At 39.8% G+C, this 19,669-nt stretch overlaps 1 protein-coding gene across 1 annotated transcript; it reads left to right on the top strand.

Moving 5' to 3' along the window:
- Nucleotides 1–1,018: 1,018 nt before the first annotated feature.
- Nucleotides 1,019–19,397, top strand: LOC5521659 (serine/threonine-protein phosphatase 6 regulatory ankyrin repeat subunit A-like). Its single transcript, XM_001641498.3, has 30 exons — nucleotides 1,019–1,294; nucleotides 1,499–1,582; nucleotides 1,965–2,043; nucleotides 2,320–2,390; nucleotides 5,471–5,579; nucleotides 5,825–5,916; nucleotides 6,138–6,225; nucleotides 6,300–6,364; nucleotides 6,740–6,817; nucleotides 6,958–7,083; nucleotides 7,303–7,468; nucleotides 7,961–8,075; nucleotides 8,159–8,241; nucleotides 8,322–8,385; nucleotides 8,516–8,584; nucleotides 8,974–9,114; nucleotides 9,297–9,408; nucleotides 9,873–9,947; nucleotides 10,159–10,274; nucleotides 11,056–11,141; nucleotides 11,654–11,741; nucleotides 12,271–12,388; nucleotides 14,352–14,559; nucleotides 14,865–14,902; nucleotides 15,315–15,370; nucleotides 15,794–15,877; nucleotides 16,162–16,307; nucleotides 16,875–16,957; nucleotides 17,239–17,318; nucleotides 18,290–19,397. Exons 1-30 carry the CDS (start codon nucleotides 1,268–1,270, stop codon nucleotides 18,552–18,554), a joined length of 3,012 nt encoding a protein of 1,003 aa, XP_001641548.3. The 5' UTR covers nucleotides 1,019–1,267; the 3' UTR covers nucleotides 18,555–19,397.
- Nucleotides 19,398–19,669: the final 272 nt, after the last annotated feature.

Here is a 19,669-nt window from a genome sequence, read left to right as displayed (position 1 = left end):
CAAATCCCGGGGCTCAAAAATCGTGACCCCCCTCCTCAAATCCAAGCCCAAAAATCGTGAACCCCCTAACCGGAGGCCCAAAAATATGCACCCCCCCCCTTCCACCTACACTTTTTTTAATATTAGAGATAATAATGTCTTTTTTTAACCACAGAGACTTGATATACTGAGTGTAACAGGAGAACAGTTCTCCTGGTGTAACTGAATATAACCTTTATTAAAATATAGATCAGCTAGCATGGCAATTTTGCCCTATTCGATTTAAGTTAAGTATGAATCTTCTCTTTCGCTAATTTGAGAGTGGCACAGAGATAAACAACAAATACCGGTGTCGTTAGAACAATTTTAACAAAGACATGTTATGCAACATTTTCAAGTATTCATTTTGTTAAATTGATAAGAGAACGGGCAGCTTTGTCTGTCAACCATGAGAGGGATTATCAAAATTTATTTATATAAAGATAAGATTGGTACCTGAACAATGGACTAGCTATACAATAATAGGAAACATTGTGAACTGAATAAAATTAACATTTAAACAATGACTCTCTTGCTCAGTATTATATTGAAACCAGAATTGAATTCGGTGCCCAAAAAATGTGACCCCCCCTTTTAATGACAGTCCAAAAATATGTTACCCCCCTAAATCGGCGCCTAAAAATGTAGCCCCCCTCCCTACATATTTGCCAGCCCCTACACCCAGTTATAAACGACCGCTCCCTTGATTCTTCTTCCATCTACAAAATAGAAACAACGTGTCAACAAGTTACGCCCTCACATTAAAAGACAAAAGACAATATTCGGTAAAGTGTCAAGTGTTACTTATACTTAAGAAATGAGTTTCCATTTTTCGTATTCTTGGGTATTCTTGCATGTTTATAAAGATATATAAAGATATATGACGTAAGCTGGTGTTTTTAGGACAAGTTATAGTCTATTTTGCACTTGGCGTCCCAAGCAAAACGGCGCGATATGCTTTCCATTACACCCTCACGTGACATCCCAAAGCCAATCCCAGCTCGTCATGATTTTTGTCAATATGGCGGCCGTCATGAAGTAGCGTTGGTATCTAGCTAGAAAGGCGTGAATTCTCCGCATCCTATGCTGTTAAAACTCCTGTGCTCTCTCATAAGTGTTTAGTAAGGCTCTTAATATTTCTATATGCAGAGTTTTTATATAGAGATGAAGTCAGCTGTGCAATTTTTCATGTTTTGACGCCTGCTGAGTGGGGATAGGATCGGTTTCACAGTCTACTCCCGGTCTAAAGATGGTTGTACAACAGCTTGTAGATGAGGTAACGCTTATTTTTTCAATGTCGGGACACACATGTTTTTCCTTCTAATTAAAATGATGGATGCTGATTTCCTTCTGGAAATTGCATGTGATGCGTGTATTGCACTATTTACGAAATAACTTCCGATAGACAAGCACTGATTATTATGGTTTCCTCTACTTATTATTAAACTCTAAGGAATCAAAATTTGCTTTGCTTTTCCAGCCTCCATTGGTACAGGCTTGCTTCCACGGAGACTCGGCAGAAGTTCGTTTGTTAATCAGCAGAAAGGAGGAAGTGAACTATCAGGTACTCTACCGAGATTAGAGTATTTCGAGTGCCAGCTGTTATGTTAGCTTTTTCTCCCCACAAGCAACCTCCAAATATCGTGAATCTTATAGTTTATTCAACGGTTTGCTTTCATTACTTGACAATGTTTGGTATTGAAAGAGAGCGACAGTTAACCATGTGGATATTTCTAATTCTGCAGTAAAGAAAAAATACCTTTTTTGGCCATGTAACCCCAGAGCAAAGTTCCCTAGCAAAGGGAACCCTTTGCTAGGGAAGCAAAGTTCCTGCCAAATTTGCATGTCTCAAGAAACACTACAAAAGAAAAGAAAATTTGTCAAATTAGATGAAATTAGTGCCAAAAATTATGTTTTATTGTAGCACCTTTGTTGTTGATTGACAGGATATTGAAAGGAGGACAGCACTTCATGCTGCCGCACACTGTGGTGAGGGGGAGTGTCTAAGTGTGCTTATTGCCAATGGTAAAACATTCTTCACTTTATTTGAGCTAATATTTATAACTTCAACACATATTCAACACAAATTGGGGATTATTATTTTTTTATTAGAAAATCGCTGACAAGGCATCCTAATTCCCCGTGATTTTATTAAACCTGTAGTAAATGCCCTTGCAGAGCAGAGTGCTATTTTGTGATGTATTGGAATAGATTATGTACTTGAGAGTTGGAAAATTACCTCATATAAGGTAATTGACTGACATTTAATTTCAAGGTCTTTTCATGTGTTGTTATTTACAGGAGCAAGAGTGAATACAAAGGACAGCAAATGGTTGACCCCACTCCACAGAGCATGTGCATCAGGGAGTTCTGTAAGTATACAACTCAATGATTTGAATATGCACCCAAGGAGCTTATTTCATTTTCCAGGTCTTTGAAAGGGGGCGCTTATTTGAGAGGGGTGCCTATTGGGGAGGCAAAAATACCAGCTTCTGAATCAATTGAGAACAAAACTATTCACTATGTATTTCATATTGGGATATTGTTGCCTGTTTGATACCATGATGATTAAAACTATTGCAACATTTTCCACGGCAAAACCGTGGCGACCGAGCCCAAGATTTTTCAGCAAACCGCGGTTCTGCTGCGGTCAGGCGTGTTGACCGCGGTTACGTTATATTCATAAAACCGCAGCCGAAATCCACGTTAAGTACCGCGTAAGAGCTGAATGTACATGAGGAGTGATTTGATTTTTATATCAGGAAAAGTCTGTTTGATGTTCAGTTGGTCTGCATGCGCGGGACAGCAAACTTTACTTACTGAATGATTTGAACTTCAATCACATCCACAGATAACAGCTGAAATGCATAGGCAGTCGTTTCTTAATTGTGATCCAAGCGACATGACTGAAAAACATGACATGACGCTTCAAATAAGCCCATTTCACATCTTATAAGGCGGAAAATTTCTCTAAGTACTTAATGAGTAATAACAAACAAAATATCAAATGCAACTTTTTTTTAAATTGATGTTACTTTTTGTAAAGTGTCATTGAAATTTGAGCTTTTCGTCCCTGAGCTCATACATAGCGCAAGGATGATCAAGGAAAAAATATCTTAAAAAGCCAAAATCTTGGTATGTGCATTTCGGTCTCACGTTATTTGTGTTTTGAAAATCATTCTGGAATACAAGGAACTGATGGCCATTGTAAGAAATTGTCTTCCTTCTCTATCTAGAATTGCGTATTTTGCAGGTTTTTCGTCATGTCGGCCCTAGCTAGAAAGCTTCAGAATTAGAAATAGTTAGCAATAAAACGTTTCCTAAGTATATCCTAGTATTTGTGTATAACGCAACTAAAAAAAAGTGTTGATGACTTTCAAATAAGCGTTGAATTTAAGAAATCATTTAGGACTAACCATTTCTTTAAATGCCGATCAAAGTTTGTTTCACTGGGTTTCAAAACTGATCCGTTTTAATATCTTAAACTCTTCATTTGAAGGCCTCAGTGTTATGTGGATCACTGTCTTCCTAATAAATGTCCTAATAAATGTCACACATTTACTGATCCGTTTTAATATCTTGAACTCTTGATTTGAAGGCCTCAGCGTTATGTGGATCACTGTCTTCCTAATAAATGTCCTAATAAATGTCACACATTTACACTTAAGGGTGTTGGGACATTTCTCGTTACTTAGCAATTTGGTTGTTAGGCGTGCGTGCGATCACCTGGGAACTTCACATTTTTAGGCAGGAAAATAGATAGGTGGGAAAATAATTTACTCGCGTGTGACATTCCTAGTTTCGAAAACAAACGCCGAAACTTGAGAGAAAACGCAATAAAATAGTAAATACTGTAAACCTAGGGCACCTACTTAGCGACCTGAAGTGCTGATTTAAGCAAAATAAGAGTTGTTTCAATGCATATTTCACTGTTAAAAATTGAGAGAAAAGTCGATATTTTGATAACAAAATTATTTAACAACATTCGCATTTGTAACCAGGCTTTATCCCAATACTCAATTGCTCATGCGTAGATAATTCTACTTCCCGTTTGCGTTTCCAACTCTATAATTTTTTAGAAGAGTGGGCGGATCGCTATGTTTTTAGGCAAAGAATATTCACCTAGTTGCCTTCCACAAAGCTACGTACCAGTTTTCCGATATTTTAAAAAATGAAGGAATTATTCAAAAAAGAGTGGAAAAATAAAAATTAAAAATGTGCGAAAATTTTATTATTTGGCAGAATCCAAAACGCATACGTAACTTTGTAGGTATTTTCACAAACAATATTATAAAACTAAATTTATCATTGTAGATACTTCAACAGCAAAGATTATAGAATTTTTTTTATTGTGACGTCATGCGATGACGTCACCGCCTGATGACGTAATCGAAATTTAGACATCCAATGGCGTCATACCTAAATTCATTTTTTTTTCACAAATGTTTGCTGGCTTTATAGCATTTCAAAGTTTCCTTAGCAACGGCCCTCAGAGAAATGTCCCAACACCCTTAACAATAGTTGTTGTTTGCGTGGACTTTTGATTTGCAAGCTTTTGCTTCACTTTTCAAAATTAATGCACAACATACCAAGCGCCGTGTTCCATGCAGGTACACTAAACCGCAATTTACGGAATAGCCGTAAAAAAGTCTTACCAATATATTTTTAGTCTTTACATACAAAGGAATGGATTTCTCAAGATTGTTTTGTCCAACATTTCACACATTCAAATATTTAGCAATTATTTTTAGCATTCAAACATTCCTTCGAGAATAAACTCTTCCTGAACTTTATTTACAAATTAATTCCCAGGAGAAGGAAGTTTAGAGTAATAATGTATGCTAACCAAGAAGCCATCAAAACTTCATACATAAATCTGGTCGTATAATGAATCAAAAAGTTTGAAGCTACTGAGCTTCTACTCCCATGTTATTCGCAAATTAACAGATACAAAAAATATCCTATTTTTATTTACAGAAACTGAAATACTCAACTTGTGTGCTGAGCTTGTTGTCCAATTATTCCTCTTCATTCAAATCAACAAACAATTTAACCTTCCAGAAAGAACTTGTAGAAACGTTCACAGAGAACGTAGCAATTGCTTGCATGTCAATTAGAACGTTGTTCTAATTTAAACTATGTTTTCCATAAGTAAGAGTAAGTGAATATCAATTATAGAACAATGTCACTGGGATCATGTGTACTTTTCGTAGTTGTGATGGTGTACATTCTAACCGTGGTAAAACTGGGGTTTTGTACGGCAGTTAAAAACCTCGGGTAATTACCACACTTTTTTGCTGAGGTTAGAGCGTCCGACCGCAGAGGTGTGACTGTGGTTACCCCGTTTTTTTACCCAGATTACTGCAGTGAAATGTTGCAATAGTTTTAGTCATCACTGTATTATTTGATACCCGCATTTGCATGCAAATTTAAATATTTTTTGTGTGTGTAGGAATGTGTGAAGCTGCTTATCAAGCATTCTGCAGATGTGAATGCACGGGACAAGAACTGGCAGACTCCCCTGCATATTGCTGCTGCCAACAACCATGTTAAGTGTGCTGGTTAGTAGCTGGATAATTTCGTTTTTATGCAGGCATGTCCGGGGGGAGGGGGGGGGGGAAGGGTCCAGACACCATTTTGCTCATGTGCAGAGATTACACTTTTCTGTGTGTTTCGATAAAAAAATTTGAGATCTTGATGTGTCTCATGACCTATTTAGTAAGTAATGGTGTAGAATGCGAGAAAATTAATTCCCATTTTCAGTAAATTACCACTGGATCCTACCATATGTTTTTTTTTTTTTCAGACAACCTTATTCCCCACCTTGCCAATGTTAATGTGACTGATAGGGCCGGTAGAACAAGCTTGCATCATGCTGCCTTCAATGGACATGTAGAGGTACTGATAATTCTAATAAATAGAAGCAAAGTACTAAAAAAAAGTAAGGCTCCAAAAAAGTATTTCTCAAACACCAACCCACATTGTGCAAATGGTGTAATCATGTCCAAGAATAATGTTTTACTATCAAATTTTACACCACCTGTAAGTCTGTATATTGCTCAATTTAAATTACATGTATGGGAAATCCAATGAGAACTTTATTTCCTGGTGGTTTTTAGATGTTGAATGTACTACTTATCAAGGGAGCACACGTTGGTGCAATGGACAAGAAAGATCGCCGACCCATTCATTGGGCTGCATATATGGGTTAGTAAAACCTTGCTTAAAATGTTTTTTCCTGGCAATTTTCTCTTTTGTTTAAACCCTTTCATTTTGTCCAGGTCGCACAAGCTGTCTTGAAGTGCTGATCAAGTCAGGAGCAAGCATTAATTGTGCAGATAAGAAGGTGCCCGGAATACACTGTGCCTGTTGTATTGCAAATGTCCCCATCCGTTTTTATTATATGACTTGTCCGACATTTTATTATAATTTTCTATCACCTTTTTTTATCATACCCCACTATAATAAAGTACCATAACTTGACTGTTATTGTTGGGTGTTTTTGACATGTCTACTCCTAGCTACTTGTCCAGCATTTTATTATAATTTTCTATCATCTTTTTTTATCATACCCCACTATCATACAGTACCATAACTTGACTGTTATTGTTGGGTGTTTTTGACATGTTTACTCCTGTGTCACAGTAGTAAAATACCCCACTACATGCCATAACTTGGCTGTTATTTTTTGGTGTTTTTAAAATATTTACTTGTGCTCTAGCAATATACCCCGCTACATGCTGCGGCAGCTGGTGGGCAACTGAACACGTTACGCAAACTCCTTGAAGAAGGTGCTGATGTGAGTATATCTAGTCTCTTACATAATCATGAGTTGTAAAGCGTGATCAACTGTACCTCACCTTTGTGTTGATAGCTAGTCTCTTAGTTTACCTGATTATATTCCTTTGTTGTCTAGAGTCTAACCCTTGTGTTGTTTAGATTGACGCACAGACAGTGCAAGGTAGCACCCCCCTCCATGTGGCTTGCCTCAATGGCCAGGACATTGTCATCAGTGAATTAATCAGTTTTGGAGCTCATGTCAATGCCACCAATGCCAAGGGAATGGTCAGTCCAAATGAAAAATATATTTTATTGAAAGGAAAGAAGCAGTCTTGGAGAGGCTCTTAAACAGAACTTAAATGGTCAAATAATCCCCCCCCCCCTCCCTCAAAAAAGTATGGTTTGTTTATTCTTCCATAGAAACTATGTGGTAACCTCTGATTGTCCTACCCCCACACACTGCTCTCACTATAATGTAATAACCTATTTTGGTCTCAATCCTAGACACCCTTGCACTACACGGCTGCATCTGGCCATGGTGATTTGTGTCTTGAACTTTTACTGAATGATGGTGCCAGCCCTAATTTACAAGACAAATCTGGTCGGACCCCCCTGCACTTTGCTGCTTTGTACGGGCGATGCAATAGAGCTCAAACACTTCTTCAAAATGGTGAGTTTGACAGCTATGTTTTGATATCTTAGCGAAATTGCAGTAATAAAAAAACTGCATCATTAAATGTGATGCATGTGCTTGTAACTCTGGTATCAAACCAACAGGTTTAAATATACCCGATGTGAGAATGTTAGTTCTCATATATTCTATATTATAGTGATCATGTATTTTGTGTAGTCTGTGTACTGATTATGTATTCTATGTAGTGATCTGTTATGTATTCTTTGTAATGATCCTGTATTCTGTGTGGTGGTCATATATTCTATTTATGTTATGCTCATGTATTCTTTGTAATGATCATGTGTTCTATGTAGTGATCATATATTCTAAGTGATCATGTATTCTAAGTGATCATGTATTCTATGTAGTGATAATGTATTCTATGTATTGAACTTGTTTTCTGTATAGTGATCAGGTATTCTATGTAGTGATCAGGTATTCAGTAGTGATCTGGTATTCTTTACACAAATGCCTTGAACCTCTTGCCAGGTGCATATGTGGACTCTTCAGATCACCATGGTAACACACCATTGCACATTGCCGCACAGTATGGACAAGAGTTGTTACTCAGTGTCTTACTAGCCAGTGGAGCAGATCATTCAAAGTAGGTGTCTTTTTAAATAATCTAGTGTAGGGTAAGTGGAAATGAATGTTTATCTGATAAAGCTTATGTCCATTTGTGTTTAGATGCGGATCAGTGGGAATGCAACCATTGCATCTTGCATGTTTAGGAGGCTTCACAGAATGCTGTAAAAAGTTGTTATTTTATGGTATGCTACTAACTTCAACTACTACTGTAAATGTCTCGCCAGTGTATTTGAAAAATGTATGCATGTTTGGATTCTTTTAGGAGTAGATGTAAATGCCAAAGACAACAATGATAGAACACCTTTACACTGTGCTGCTTGCAGCGGGTAAGTGAGAAAAGATATAAACCTCTATGTATGTGATCTTGGAATCTTGCTAATGTCCTACAGTAGTGGGCTTTATCCTACTGTTTGTTGCTATATTTTACAAGTCTATATTCTCTTACTTTTTCCACAGAAATGTTAATTGTCTGGAGCTGCTCATGAGCCAAGCTGGAGACTTTAATTGTATAGACAAGTTGGGCAGGTGTGTAATAAATTTTCATATGGATTACTTTCAAATTCAAATTTTATCTTTGTGAATGGATATGGAATAGGCCATTACAACTATAAGCTTGTATGCGCATAACAATGGAAACCTTTTTTGCATGCACCTTTTTAAGCTTGCACCAAATAAAGTGCACAGTGCATGGCATTAAGTGAGGCAAGTTTCCATGTCATGTGTGCATGAGGATTTTAAATGGAATGGCTTATTGAAAAGCTGCAAAAGAAAGCTCAAATACAGTTAGTGAAGTGTTCAGGTAAAATGTACATTATTGAACCTTAGATGGTTTAATTCTTCTACTTTAGAAATAGACATTCTTTTTTTAATAAAAAATGGTGAAATCTTATTATTATTATATTTGTGTTTCTCAGGAATCCTTTACATTACGCAGCTGGTCATACTAACTTCCGCTGTGTGATGTCCCTAGTGACAGCTGGCTCAAATGTTAATAAGCCTGACACAAAAGCTTGCACTCCGTTACATTATGCTGCGGCTTCAGACCTGGATGCAAAGTAAGTACTGGAGTACATCTTTATTTGAACGAAAAAGCAGTCTTGTGTATTGTTATCCACCTTTACATAGTCAATATGTGATACACCTTTTACTGAAACATGACATGACATTAAATGTCTTAAAATTTCCATGTGTGTGAGGTTGTTTGTTTGGTGTCACTATATCTCTTTATTCTTTCCAGATGTGTTGAGCACTTACTGCGGAATCGAGGCAATGCCAGTAAACGCGACAAGCAAGGCTACAGTGCAGTGCACTATGCCTCTGCTAATGGTCATAAGCTTGCTATTGAAATGGTATGTTTGAAATAATGTGCTTGGCACTTGGTGTTGGTGCCCCCTTTCTCAGCTTTCTTGCCACCAAAATAATGAATTCCTTTTTGAAGAAAAGGGGGAGGGTTAAGGGGGTTTAAACCCCCCCTTTGGGCTGCCAGAAAGCCATACAATTACCCCTCCCCCCTTTGTCACTGAGCCAAACCCCCCTTAAGCAAAAAGCTAGATCTGCCCCTGACAGTGCAATCTCCCTCCTCCCTCACAAATTCACCTTATCAGCAAACCCCATTGATAACCCTGTTTGCCTATTATGAATTGAGAGATGTTTTCTTTTAGATGTTTTTAGTCATACCATACCATTACTCCCATATCTATCCTATCCTGTCACTTGCTCTGGATTATTTAAGAACATTGATGCCGGACCTTTAATATGCTTATTACTCACTCTGTTTAATAAATTATAAGATTACCGAGATTCATTTCTTTAGCTTTTAGATGTGTCTGCTAATGATCTTCTGAATAGAAGTTCAGGCTCTCCTTGTGTCACCCCCCTTCATCTAGCTGTGAGTATCTCATGGACTGCACACAATATTGGGGGCTACACCTCTCCCTATATGAAAGACTTTGCCATAAATTCTTTGTAGTTCAGCCCCCCTCATTGTGATACTGTATATTTTCACTTATAAGACCCCTTTACCAAAATATGCTGTTGTTAGTCATGTTTATTTTGATTATGTTTCTTTGGATAACATTATGTGCATTATTTTGTTCCAGGCATTTCATGGACATAAACCAGCATTAGAAGTGTTAATAAAATCTTTTAATGACTTAGAAGTAAGGGATGATCGGGGAAGAACCCCTCTTGATCTTGCCTCTTTTCAAGGCCATGTGTAAGTATTGGTTTCATGTCTTAAGTCAACCACCAAAAAGTATTCATCATTTACAGTCATTCAAAAAATTTTGAGCAATCATTTTTTTTTACTATTTGCTGTTGTTTGTTGTATGGAGCACTCTATTGGGTTCTGATAAGTCTCTGTGTCCAATGTTGCAAATGTTTTATTGGGTTCTGATAAGTCTCTCTGTCTAATAATGTTGCATATGTTTTATTGTGTTCTGATAAATCTCTCTGTCTAATCATGTTGCATATGTTTTATTGGGTTCTGAAAAGTCTCTCTGTCTAATCATATTGCATATGTTTTATTGTGTTCTGATAAGTCTCTCTGTCTAATTATGTTGCATATGTTTTATTGGGTTCTGATTAGTCTCTCTGTCTAATAATGTTGCATATGTTTTATTGGGTTCTGATAAGTCTCTCTGTCTAATAATGTTGCATATGTTTTATTGGGTTCTGATAAGTCTCTCTGTCTAATAATGCTGCATATGTTTTATTGGGTTCTGATAAGTCCCCCTGCTAATCATGTTGCATATGTTTTATTGGGTTCTGATTAGTCTCTCTGTCTAATCATGTTGCATATGTTTTATTGGGTTCTGATAAGTCTCTCTGTCTAATAATGTTGCATATGTTTTATTGGGTTCTGATAAGTCTCTCTTTCTAATCATGTTGTATATGTTTTATTGGGTTCTGATAAGTCTCTCTGTCTAATAATGCTGCATATGTTTTATTGGGTTCTGATAAGTCTCTCTGTTTAATCATGTTGCATATGTTTGCAGGGAGTGTGTTGAATGTTTGTTGAATCATAATGCCAGGGTTGAGGTGTATGACTTGCACAGTAGGCGGACCCCTCTCCATGCTGCAGGTGAGCTTGGCTTGATGAGCCCTTACACACAAATATGCTCTGAACAGGCTTGCCTTGATGATCCCTTACACACAAATATGCTCTGCACAGGCATGCATTGATGAACCCTTACACACAAATATGCTCTGCACAGGCATGCATTGATGAACCCTTACACACAAACATGCTCTGCAAAGGCTTGCCTTGATAAACTCTTACACAAAAACATGCTGTGCACTGGCTTAGGTGAGCTTGCCTTGATAAACCCTTACACACAAACATTCTCTGAATCTGCACAGCCTTTTGGGAATCTTTTTTCACCCATTTGGTTCTAATAACCTTATTGTGATTGGCCTACTTTTCAAAACTTCAAGAAAGCAATGCTATCGCTTTGCCATGATTTTATTTAAAGACTTCACCCAAGCCAATATCAGACTAATAAGAGTATATGTATATAGAGTAATAAGATATAATTTTTCTACCTCCAACCAACCATTTTGAATTTTCATTCTCAACCATTTGTGTACTTGTAGCTTATAATGGGCACACAGACTGCCTGAGACTACTAATCCAGCACCTCGAGTCTGAGAATGCGATTGACAGTCGCGATGTCCAGGACAGGTATCTATGATAATAAGAAACAACATTATGCATATTTTAGATGACTATAAGAATACAACTGAGAGCTGAGACAACCAGGACAGTATTTTAATTCATAACATGATTCATTACAAATCCCCACATATTTATTTTATAATAAGTTCCAAAGGGAAGGGGATTTTGCTGTTAACGTTACCTGGTTTCTTAGAGAGACAAATTAATGAATAAATTGTAAAAACCCTCAGCTGTAAACAAAACAATATATCTTCTTTCCATGTACAAAGTCGAACAAAGCTCACACAACAAAGGCAAAACACACTTGTGCTTAAAGATCACAGATTCAAAATCCAGATATACTTAAACCTAAAAACTTCCCAGCTCTCACTGGGGACAAAGACATTAAAGCTAAAAATACCTTTCAAAGCCAAAAATTCCTTGGAATCCCTTGTCCTGCTTAGTCTGAGTACTTCCTCTTGTGGAAGCTTCTAACTGTTCCATATCTTTATAGTTTAATGTATTTAATAGCTTATATGTGTCCATCCCTTACCAGGACCCCGCTGATGGCTGCAATAGGAAATGGGTTTGCAGACTGTGCCAGCCTGCTCCTCAGTGAGGGTGCAAATTGTATCGCAGTTGATGTCAATCACAGATGTGCCCTCCATAGAGCGGTATGTTGGCTGCATGTGTTCTCCATAGAGTAGTATGTTGGTAGGGGCTGCATGTGCTCTCCATAGAGTAGTATGTTGGTAGGGGCTGCATGTGCTCTCCATAGTGTAGTATGTTGGTAGGGGTTGCATGTGCTCTCCATAAAGCAGTTTGTTGGTAGGGGCTGCATGTGCTCTCCATAGAGCGGTATGTTGGCTGCATGTGTTCTCCATAGAGTAGTATGTTGGTAGGGGCTGCATGTGCTCTCCATAGAGTAGTATGTTGGTAGGGGCTGCATGTGCTCTCCATAGTGTAGTATGTTGGTAGGGGTTGCATGTGCTCTCCATAAAGCAGTTTGTTGGTAGGGGCTGCATGTGCTCTCCATAGAGCGGTATGTTGGCAGGGGCTGCATGTGCTCTCCATAGAGCGGTATGTTGGTAGGGGCTGCATGTGCTCTCCATAAAGCAGTTTGTTGGTAGGGGCTGCATGTGCTCTCCATAGAGCGGTATGTTGGTAGGGGTTGCATGTGCTCTCCATAGAGCGGTATGTTGGTAGGGGCTGCATGTGCTCTCCATAAAGCAGTTTGTTGGTAGGGGCTGCATGTGCTCTCCATAGAGCAGTATGTTGGTAGGGGCTGCGTGTGCTCTCCATAGAGTAGTTTGTTGGTAGGGGCTGCATGTGCTCTCCATAGAGTAGTATGTTGGCAGGGGCTGCATGTGCTCTCCATAGAGCGGTATGTTGGTAGGGGCTGCATGTGCTCTCCATAGAGCGGTATGTTGGTAGGGGCTGCATGTGCTCTCCATAGAGCGGTATGTTGGTAGGGGCTGCATGTGCTCTCCATAGAGTAGTATGTTGGTAGGGGCTGCATGTGCTCTCCATAGAGCGGTATGTTGGTAGGGGCTGCATGTGCTCTCCATAGAGCGGTATGTTGGTAGGGGCTGCATGTGCTCTCCATAGAGCGGTATGTTGGTAGGGGCTGCATGTGCTCTCCATAGAGTAGTATGTTGTTAGGGGCTGCATGTGCTCTCCTTAGAGTAGTATGTTGGTAGGGGTTGCATGTGCTCTCCATAGAGCGGTATGTTGGTAGGGGCTGCATGTGCTCTCCATAAAGCAGTTTGTTGGTAGGGGCTGCATGTGCTCTCCATAGAGCAGTATGTTGGTAGGGGCTGCGTGTGCTCTCCATAGAGCGGTATGTTGGTAGGGGCTGCATGTGCTCTCCATAGAGTAGTATGTTGGTAGGGGCTGCATGTGCTCTCCATAGAGTAGTATGTTGGTAGGGGCTGCATGTGCTCTCCATAGAGCGGTATGTTGGTAGGGGCTGCATGTGCTCTCCATAGAGCGGTATGTTGGTAGGGGCTGCATGTGCTCTCCACAGAGTAGTATGTTGGTAGGGGCTGCATGTGCTCTCCATAGAGTAGTATGTTGGTAGGGGCTGCATGTGCTCTCCATAGAGTAGTATGTTGGTAGGGGCTGCATGTGCTCTCCATAGAGCGGTATGTTGGTAGGGGCTGCATGTGCTCTCCATAGAGCGGTATGTTGGTAGGGGCTGCATGTGCTATCCATAGAGCGGTATGTTGGTAGGGGCTGCATGTGCTCTCCATAGAGCGGTATGTTGGTAGCGGCTGCATGTGCTATCCATAGAGCGGTATGTTGGTAGGGGCTGCATGTGCTCTCCATAGAGCAGTATGTTGGAAGGGGCTGCATGTGTTGTTGATTGGGTAGAAAAAAAAAGTTCTGTTGTCCTTTCAATGCAATGCGATTTTAACACTTCATAAAGTTGAAATCAGATCACCCCCTCTTCTGTCACACTGGGAGAAGATATATTCTGCTGTCTTCAATTTACTATTTCCAAGAACCTGTGTCCTTTTATTATGATAGAAACTTGTAGTTCCTACAAAGATGCATTTATCCAGGACCATCTATCCGTTAGACGTATGTCTGAGCATCTTGCCTGCTTTGATGCTGATTGCTTTGTCCTTGTTCAAGGCTGCTAATGGACATGACGAGAGCGTTGAGGCTTTACTTCACAAGGAGGCGGACGTTCTGTGTCGGGATTGTACTGGCCGCACCCCTATCCACTTTGCTGCAGCCTGTGGTCACGTCGGTATCTTAGGGGCACTAGTACAAGTGGCAGGAACCACCTCAGTACTGGACGATCGTGGTTATACTCCCTTACACTGGGCCTGCTTTAACGGTATTTATCCTCTGTGTAATTTGGACATCCACGACATAACACAAGTGCTCTTCCTTACTTATTCTGGTGATGAAAATTTAAAATGAAACCGCTCAAAGTGCAAGGTTATAACTTGTTCAAATGAAAAATAAGTGAGTTTAGGATTGGGCTTAAAGTAAAAAATCACATAAAAATGCAGACGGTCATGCACATGATAATTAAAGAAGCAAGAAACTAAGTTCCTGTTTGTAGAAAATTGTCGACAAAAATGTGCAAAAAGTAATTTGATCCTTCTATTAAACTAAATTTTATATTTCTTTCCCCAGAACACGATAGCTGCGTGGATCTTCTTCTTGAATTAAATGTATGTAACCCAGGGCCAAACCAGGGAGGCGACGTCAGCTTAACGATGCGCGAGAACGAGGCGGAACAAGGCCGGCGGATGGGGAGGGTAGGGTACGGTAGAGAATATCTCCCTCTGCCGCCTCGTTTTCGCGCCTCGTTACGCTGACCTTGGTGGCCTAAGTTCCCGAGGTTGATGCCTGTGATGCTGTACACTGGGCATACAAGACTGTCGCCATTGTCTTCACGCCTTTGAGGACTTTGCTCTTATAAAAAAGGGGGAGTGGCCCTTACCACCTCCCACTCTTTCTCTCCCCTCCCAATTCTTCTAGATGAGCCCTTCCCCTGCCTATGGTCTCCAACCTATTTCGTAAAAGAAGCGCTCTTCTCCTGAATTCTTGTCCGTATTAATGATTTGGCTTTTCCAACCTTAGGGAGAAAGCAAACGGGGTTTTGAAGGGAATTCATTTTCGCCTCTTCATTGTGCTGTGTAAGTTATGAATATGGTTTATTGAACTGTAAAAGTAAGAAAACTTGTTTGCTTTTATAAATGTTATATATTTGATTTACTTATATATAAGAGGACGTACACTAAGATATTACTACTTTTTGGGTGGCAAACTCGCGCACGCTCCAACTTATTCGGCGCTTACGAATCAGCCTGAAAGTTTTTTTTTTAATAAAGGATTTATATTCATTGAATTTTTTGTCGCTCTCGGGAGCAATAGGCGCAGCCATGAGTGTGTTATTAAGTGTGTTAGATAGTGATGAAGCTTGTTTGCTTTCATAAATCGTAAACATATACAAAATTTATTCAACCAAGCTTACTGTGTGGGCAAGAATAGATAGAGAAATGATTGTTTTTGGTGTGCATGAATGCCAACTAATAGTGTTTTTCGATTCTCCTGTCTAGAATCAACGATAATGAATCATGTGCTGAGCTACTTCTTGACACCCTTGGGGACGAGATCGTTAATGTCACTGATAGTAAAGGAAGGTAAGGATTATGTAGCATCTAGCCTGCTAGTTGACTCTCATTCGGGATTATTCGGAAATGTTTTTTTTTTTTTTCGAATATTGGGAATTCTTGGCGCGCGCAAAGGTCCAGATGCGTTGGGAAAAGGGTGCACACCCCAGCGGTAGGGGATGAGGGGGGAGCTTAGATTCTATAAATATATATTAAAAAAAATACTAACAATACAATGATAAGGCAGGGGTTCGTGTCGGGCTGGACCAAATTCTAGTTAAAATTCCGTTTGATTGAAATGTTTCTACTCCCAGAACGCCAATCCACGCGGCCGCATTCAATGACCAGGTTGAGTGCCTAACCCTGCTGATGTCACGTGGTGGTGACGTAGACGTGGTGGACAAGAACGGCAAAACAGCACTCATGATTGCCGCAGAGAATGGGCACTCGGGAGCAGTGGGTGAGTCACCTGGACAGGACATTCAAGAAATACAGTCACCCTCGTAGACGGTCACCTTAGCAATGAACATTTTTGTCTGTTATCGGACCAGTAACTGAAACCCTAAACTTTTGTCGCTTTTAAGAGCTTGACTCCATTGAAATCTATAAGATATTGAGGAAGACTAAGGCTGCGTTGCTTTATTTCACAAAAGGTTGTCAGTGCAAATGGCGAATGGTAAATGGCTTATGGGTACTAATTATTAGTAAAATCAAAGGTGTTAAATAAAGTCCAGCGATGTCAGAGCCAAGATTTGGTAACCTATAATGGATAATTGTTTTGATTTATTCATATTCTTCGAGACACATGGTTACTTTTGGTTTCAACCCACCCAATCCCACCAAAACCCACCAAATACCACCCAACCCCACCCAACCCCACCAAATCCCACCCTACCATACACTCACACACCCCACATCATACACTCGCACACATGAGAAAATTCCACTTACCGTCTCGTTAAGTACGGAGTATTATGTTAAAAGTGACCACCGATTCTAAATGGACTTTGCTATATTTCGACTGCAGAGGTTCTAGTCTCCGAAGGAGGCGCCAACACATCGCTTACAGATCAAGACCAGAATTTAGCGTTGCACCTTGCCTGTATGCAGGTATGAGTCCGCTAGTACATCAATTAAATGCTGTTAGCCTCGCTTCCCTTTTGAATATTCGCTTCCTGGGCGGGTTCCTAGAAAGAGGGTTAACGCTAACTCAGGGATTAATGCCCTTTTTATCCAATCAAATTTCAAGATAGCCGTATTTATTCTGGATTAGCGCTAACCTGCTTTCTAGGAACCGGCCCCAGGTGTGCAAGAAAGTCTTTCAGATGCTCAGAGTTGTTTTTGTTCTTATGCAGTAGCACCAGCTGGTTTATTTTGTTTTCCTTTGGCAGAGTCATACTTCTTGCACCTTAGCGATTTTGGACAAAACTCCTGATTCGGCGATCAACATGGCCAACGTAACTTTCAAAACGTGAGTGACTTCCACATGCTTGCCACCCTTACACGCACCTATTTTGAATAAAGGTTGTACTTAGAGAATCCGTGTCTTGTAACACACATTACATCATGGATAACGCAAAAAAGGCAAAAATCTCGATCTCTGAAAGTAAGGCGGATGTTGTTGCCAAATTTGTTGTTGCGCGGCCTCGGCGAATCCAAAATCCTTTTCTCTTTGGAAATACCGCGTAGTCAATCAACTGTCTAAACCAATCGGTGGCTTTCATGTTTCCACTGTCGCGTCATAAACCATTTGACTGCACACGGCAAGGGAATTGATTGGTCACGGTGGCATGATTGACTACGCGCTATTCCCAGACGAGCAATAGATTGGAGGAGCATAAGAAATACTAGGGTTTCTCTAAGAAAATCGTCCGTCTTTTTTTAAGAAAAAGTGGGCTTATCAAAAATAAAAAAATGCGATTATAATGCAATCGGCTTAGTACACGGTTGCAATCTGTGAAGCTTAGCATTTCAGGATGTGAGTTTTAAAAATCCTTGTACTTACAAATCATGTCTTGTAATCCTTTGTACTTATGAGTCATGTCTTGTAATCGTTGACTTGTGAGTCTTGTCTTGTAATCGTTGTACTTATAAGTCATGTCTTGTAATCGTTGTACTTATGAGTCTTGTCTTGTAATCGTTGTACTTATGAGTCTTGTCTTGTAATCGTTGTACTTATGAGTCTTGTCTTGTAATCGTTGTACTTATGAGTCATGTCTTGTAATCGGCCTTTGTACTTATGGGTCATGTCTTATTATCGTTGTACTTATAAGTCTTTTCTTGTAATCGTTGTACTTATGAGTCATGTCTTGTAATCCTTTGTACCTTTGAGTCGTGTCTTGTAATCGTTGACTTATGACTTACTTTTAAAAATCCTTGTACTTACAAATCATGTCTTGTAATCCTTGTGTACTTATGAGTCTTGTCTTGTGCTCCACCCAGCCCTCTCCACCTAGCGGCCGCTAACGGAATGGTCCCTGTGGTCCAGGAATTACTACTCCGAGGCGCTAACGTGATGGCAGAGGATGAGGACGGGCACACACCGGCCCTGTCCTGTGCCCCTAACCACCAGGTCGCCGACTGTCTGTCGCTTATCCTCGCCGCCATGATGACCCCATCCCCGCGGCAGGACGACGAGACTGACTCATCCAAAAGTCAGCATGAAAGTACACTTGAGTTTACGCCAGTTCACAATGCCACCGTCTAAAATAGCATCTACATAATACAAATTCCTGTTTGCCGTCCTATTAATAGGAGAATGAAGAATAAGGAGAAGTTGACCTCGATTTCCGACCTTTGTCCGGCATCGCGGCCAACAAATTATACATTTTGAACGGCATCTTATTAATGACTGTTTTTCATCAGTCAATACCGTATACATTTGTCATTCCCTGCTAAAATAACCCTTTGGGTTCAAGTTCAAAGACATATAAACTCGAGTGAGCTTTTGCTAGCATGGAAGACCTGTAAGAAATATATTCCTATAGCCTAAGGAATCCAGGCCTTTTTTAAATTACTCAAATCTCAATTGGATATCCATGAAATGGTCATTTTGAGTATGTTAGAAACTAGTAAATTATATGGTGGGTACATATCCAATACCTACCAGTCAAGATCCATGATATGATATGAAGATCCATTGATATAACCTTTTTTAAAATTGTGACTTTCTTGAACTCAAAATCCGTACACTTTTGGGGGGTGTTTTTAAATGTCGACACTATTTATACTTTATATATTTTAGGAAACTGCTCTTTCTTACGTACAACTACAGGCTGCATTACCCCAGTAGATTCATTTTCTGTTGAATTTCTCGTTTAGTATAGTGGGTCATAGATAACCCGTGTACCAATGACGCGTAGTCCTTTCGTGCTAACAATCCACGCCCTTGTCGTGCTAACAATCCACGCCCTTGTCGTGCTAACAATCCACGCCCTTGTCGTGCACCTTGTCTTTTACTTGGGTTGGAAAGATTTTTGTGTGTAGTGAATGTTTATTTCTTTAAATTATATAAACAAGAAGCTGGGCAATAAACGTTCTATTAATTTTTGTTGTTGGGTTGTGCTGTTCAAGGTGCGCCACACTCGCTCTTGTGGTTCCTGTCATGAGGACGCAATCGAAACGCACGCAATTTTCCCATTCACTTGGACACAAGCGCGAAAGAACGCAATTTCTATATTTTTTTGCGTTTCTGTTTCACCGAGTCTTCTCGCTTCTGTTGCTTGCTTATTCACTTGCTATCTGAAAGTCTTTTTTTTTTATGTTTCCACCGAGTTTTATTTGCTTTTTTATATCCAATCATCATTTATCAAACTTTAGACT

The sequence above is a fragment of the Nematostella vectensis genome, chromosome 2 (genome assembly GCF_932526225.1).
Source record: "Nematostella vectensis chromosome 2, jaNemVect1.1, whole genome shotgun sequence".
NCBI lineage: Eukaryota > Metazoa > Cnidaria > Anthozoa > Actiniaria > Edwardsiidae > Nematostella > Nematostella vectensis.
The sequence above is the reverse complement of the archived record's forward strand: the minus strand, read 5'-3'. Positions and strand labels throughout refer to the sequence as shown.

Bases quoted from the DNA above. Each gene is read 5' to 3' on its own strand.
- LOC5521659 (XM_001641498.3), top strand. From the start codon at position 1,268: ATGGTTGTACAACAGCTTGTAGATGAG. The intron at 1,295-1,498 runs GTAACGCTTATT...TTGCTTTTCCAG, and splicing joins TACAACAGCTTGTAGATGAG to CCTCCATTGGTACAGGCTTG. The intron at 8,076-8,158 runs GTAGGTGTCTTT...ATTTGTGTTTAG, and splicing joins AGTGGAGCAGATCATTCAAA to ATGCGGATCAGTGGGAATGC.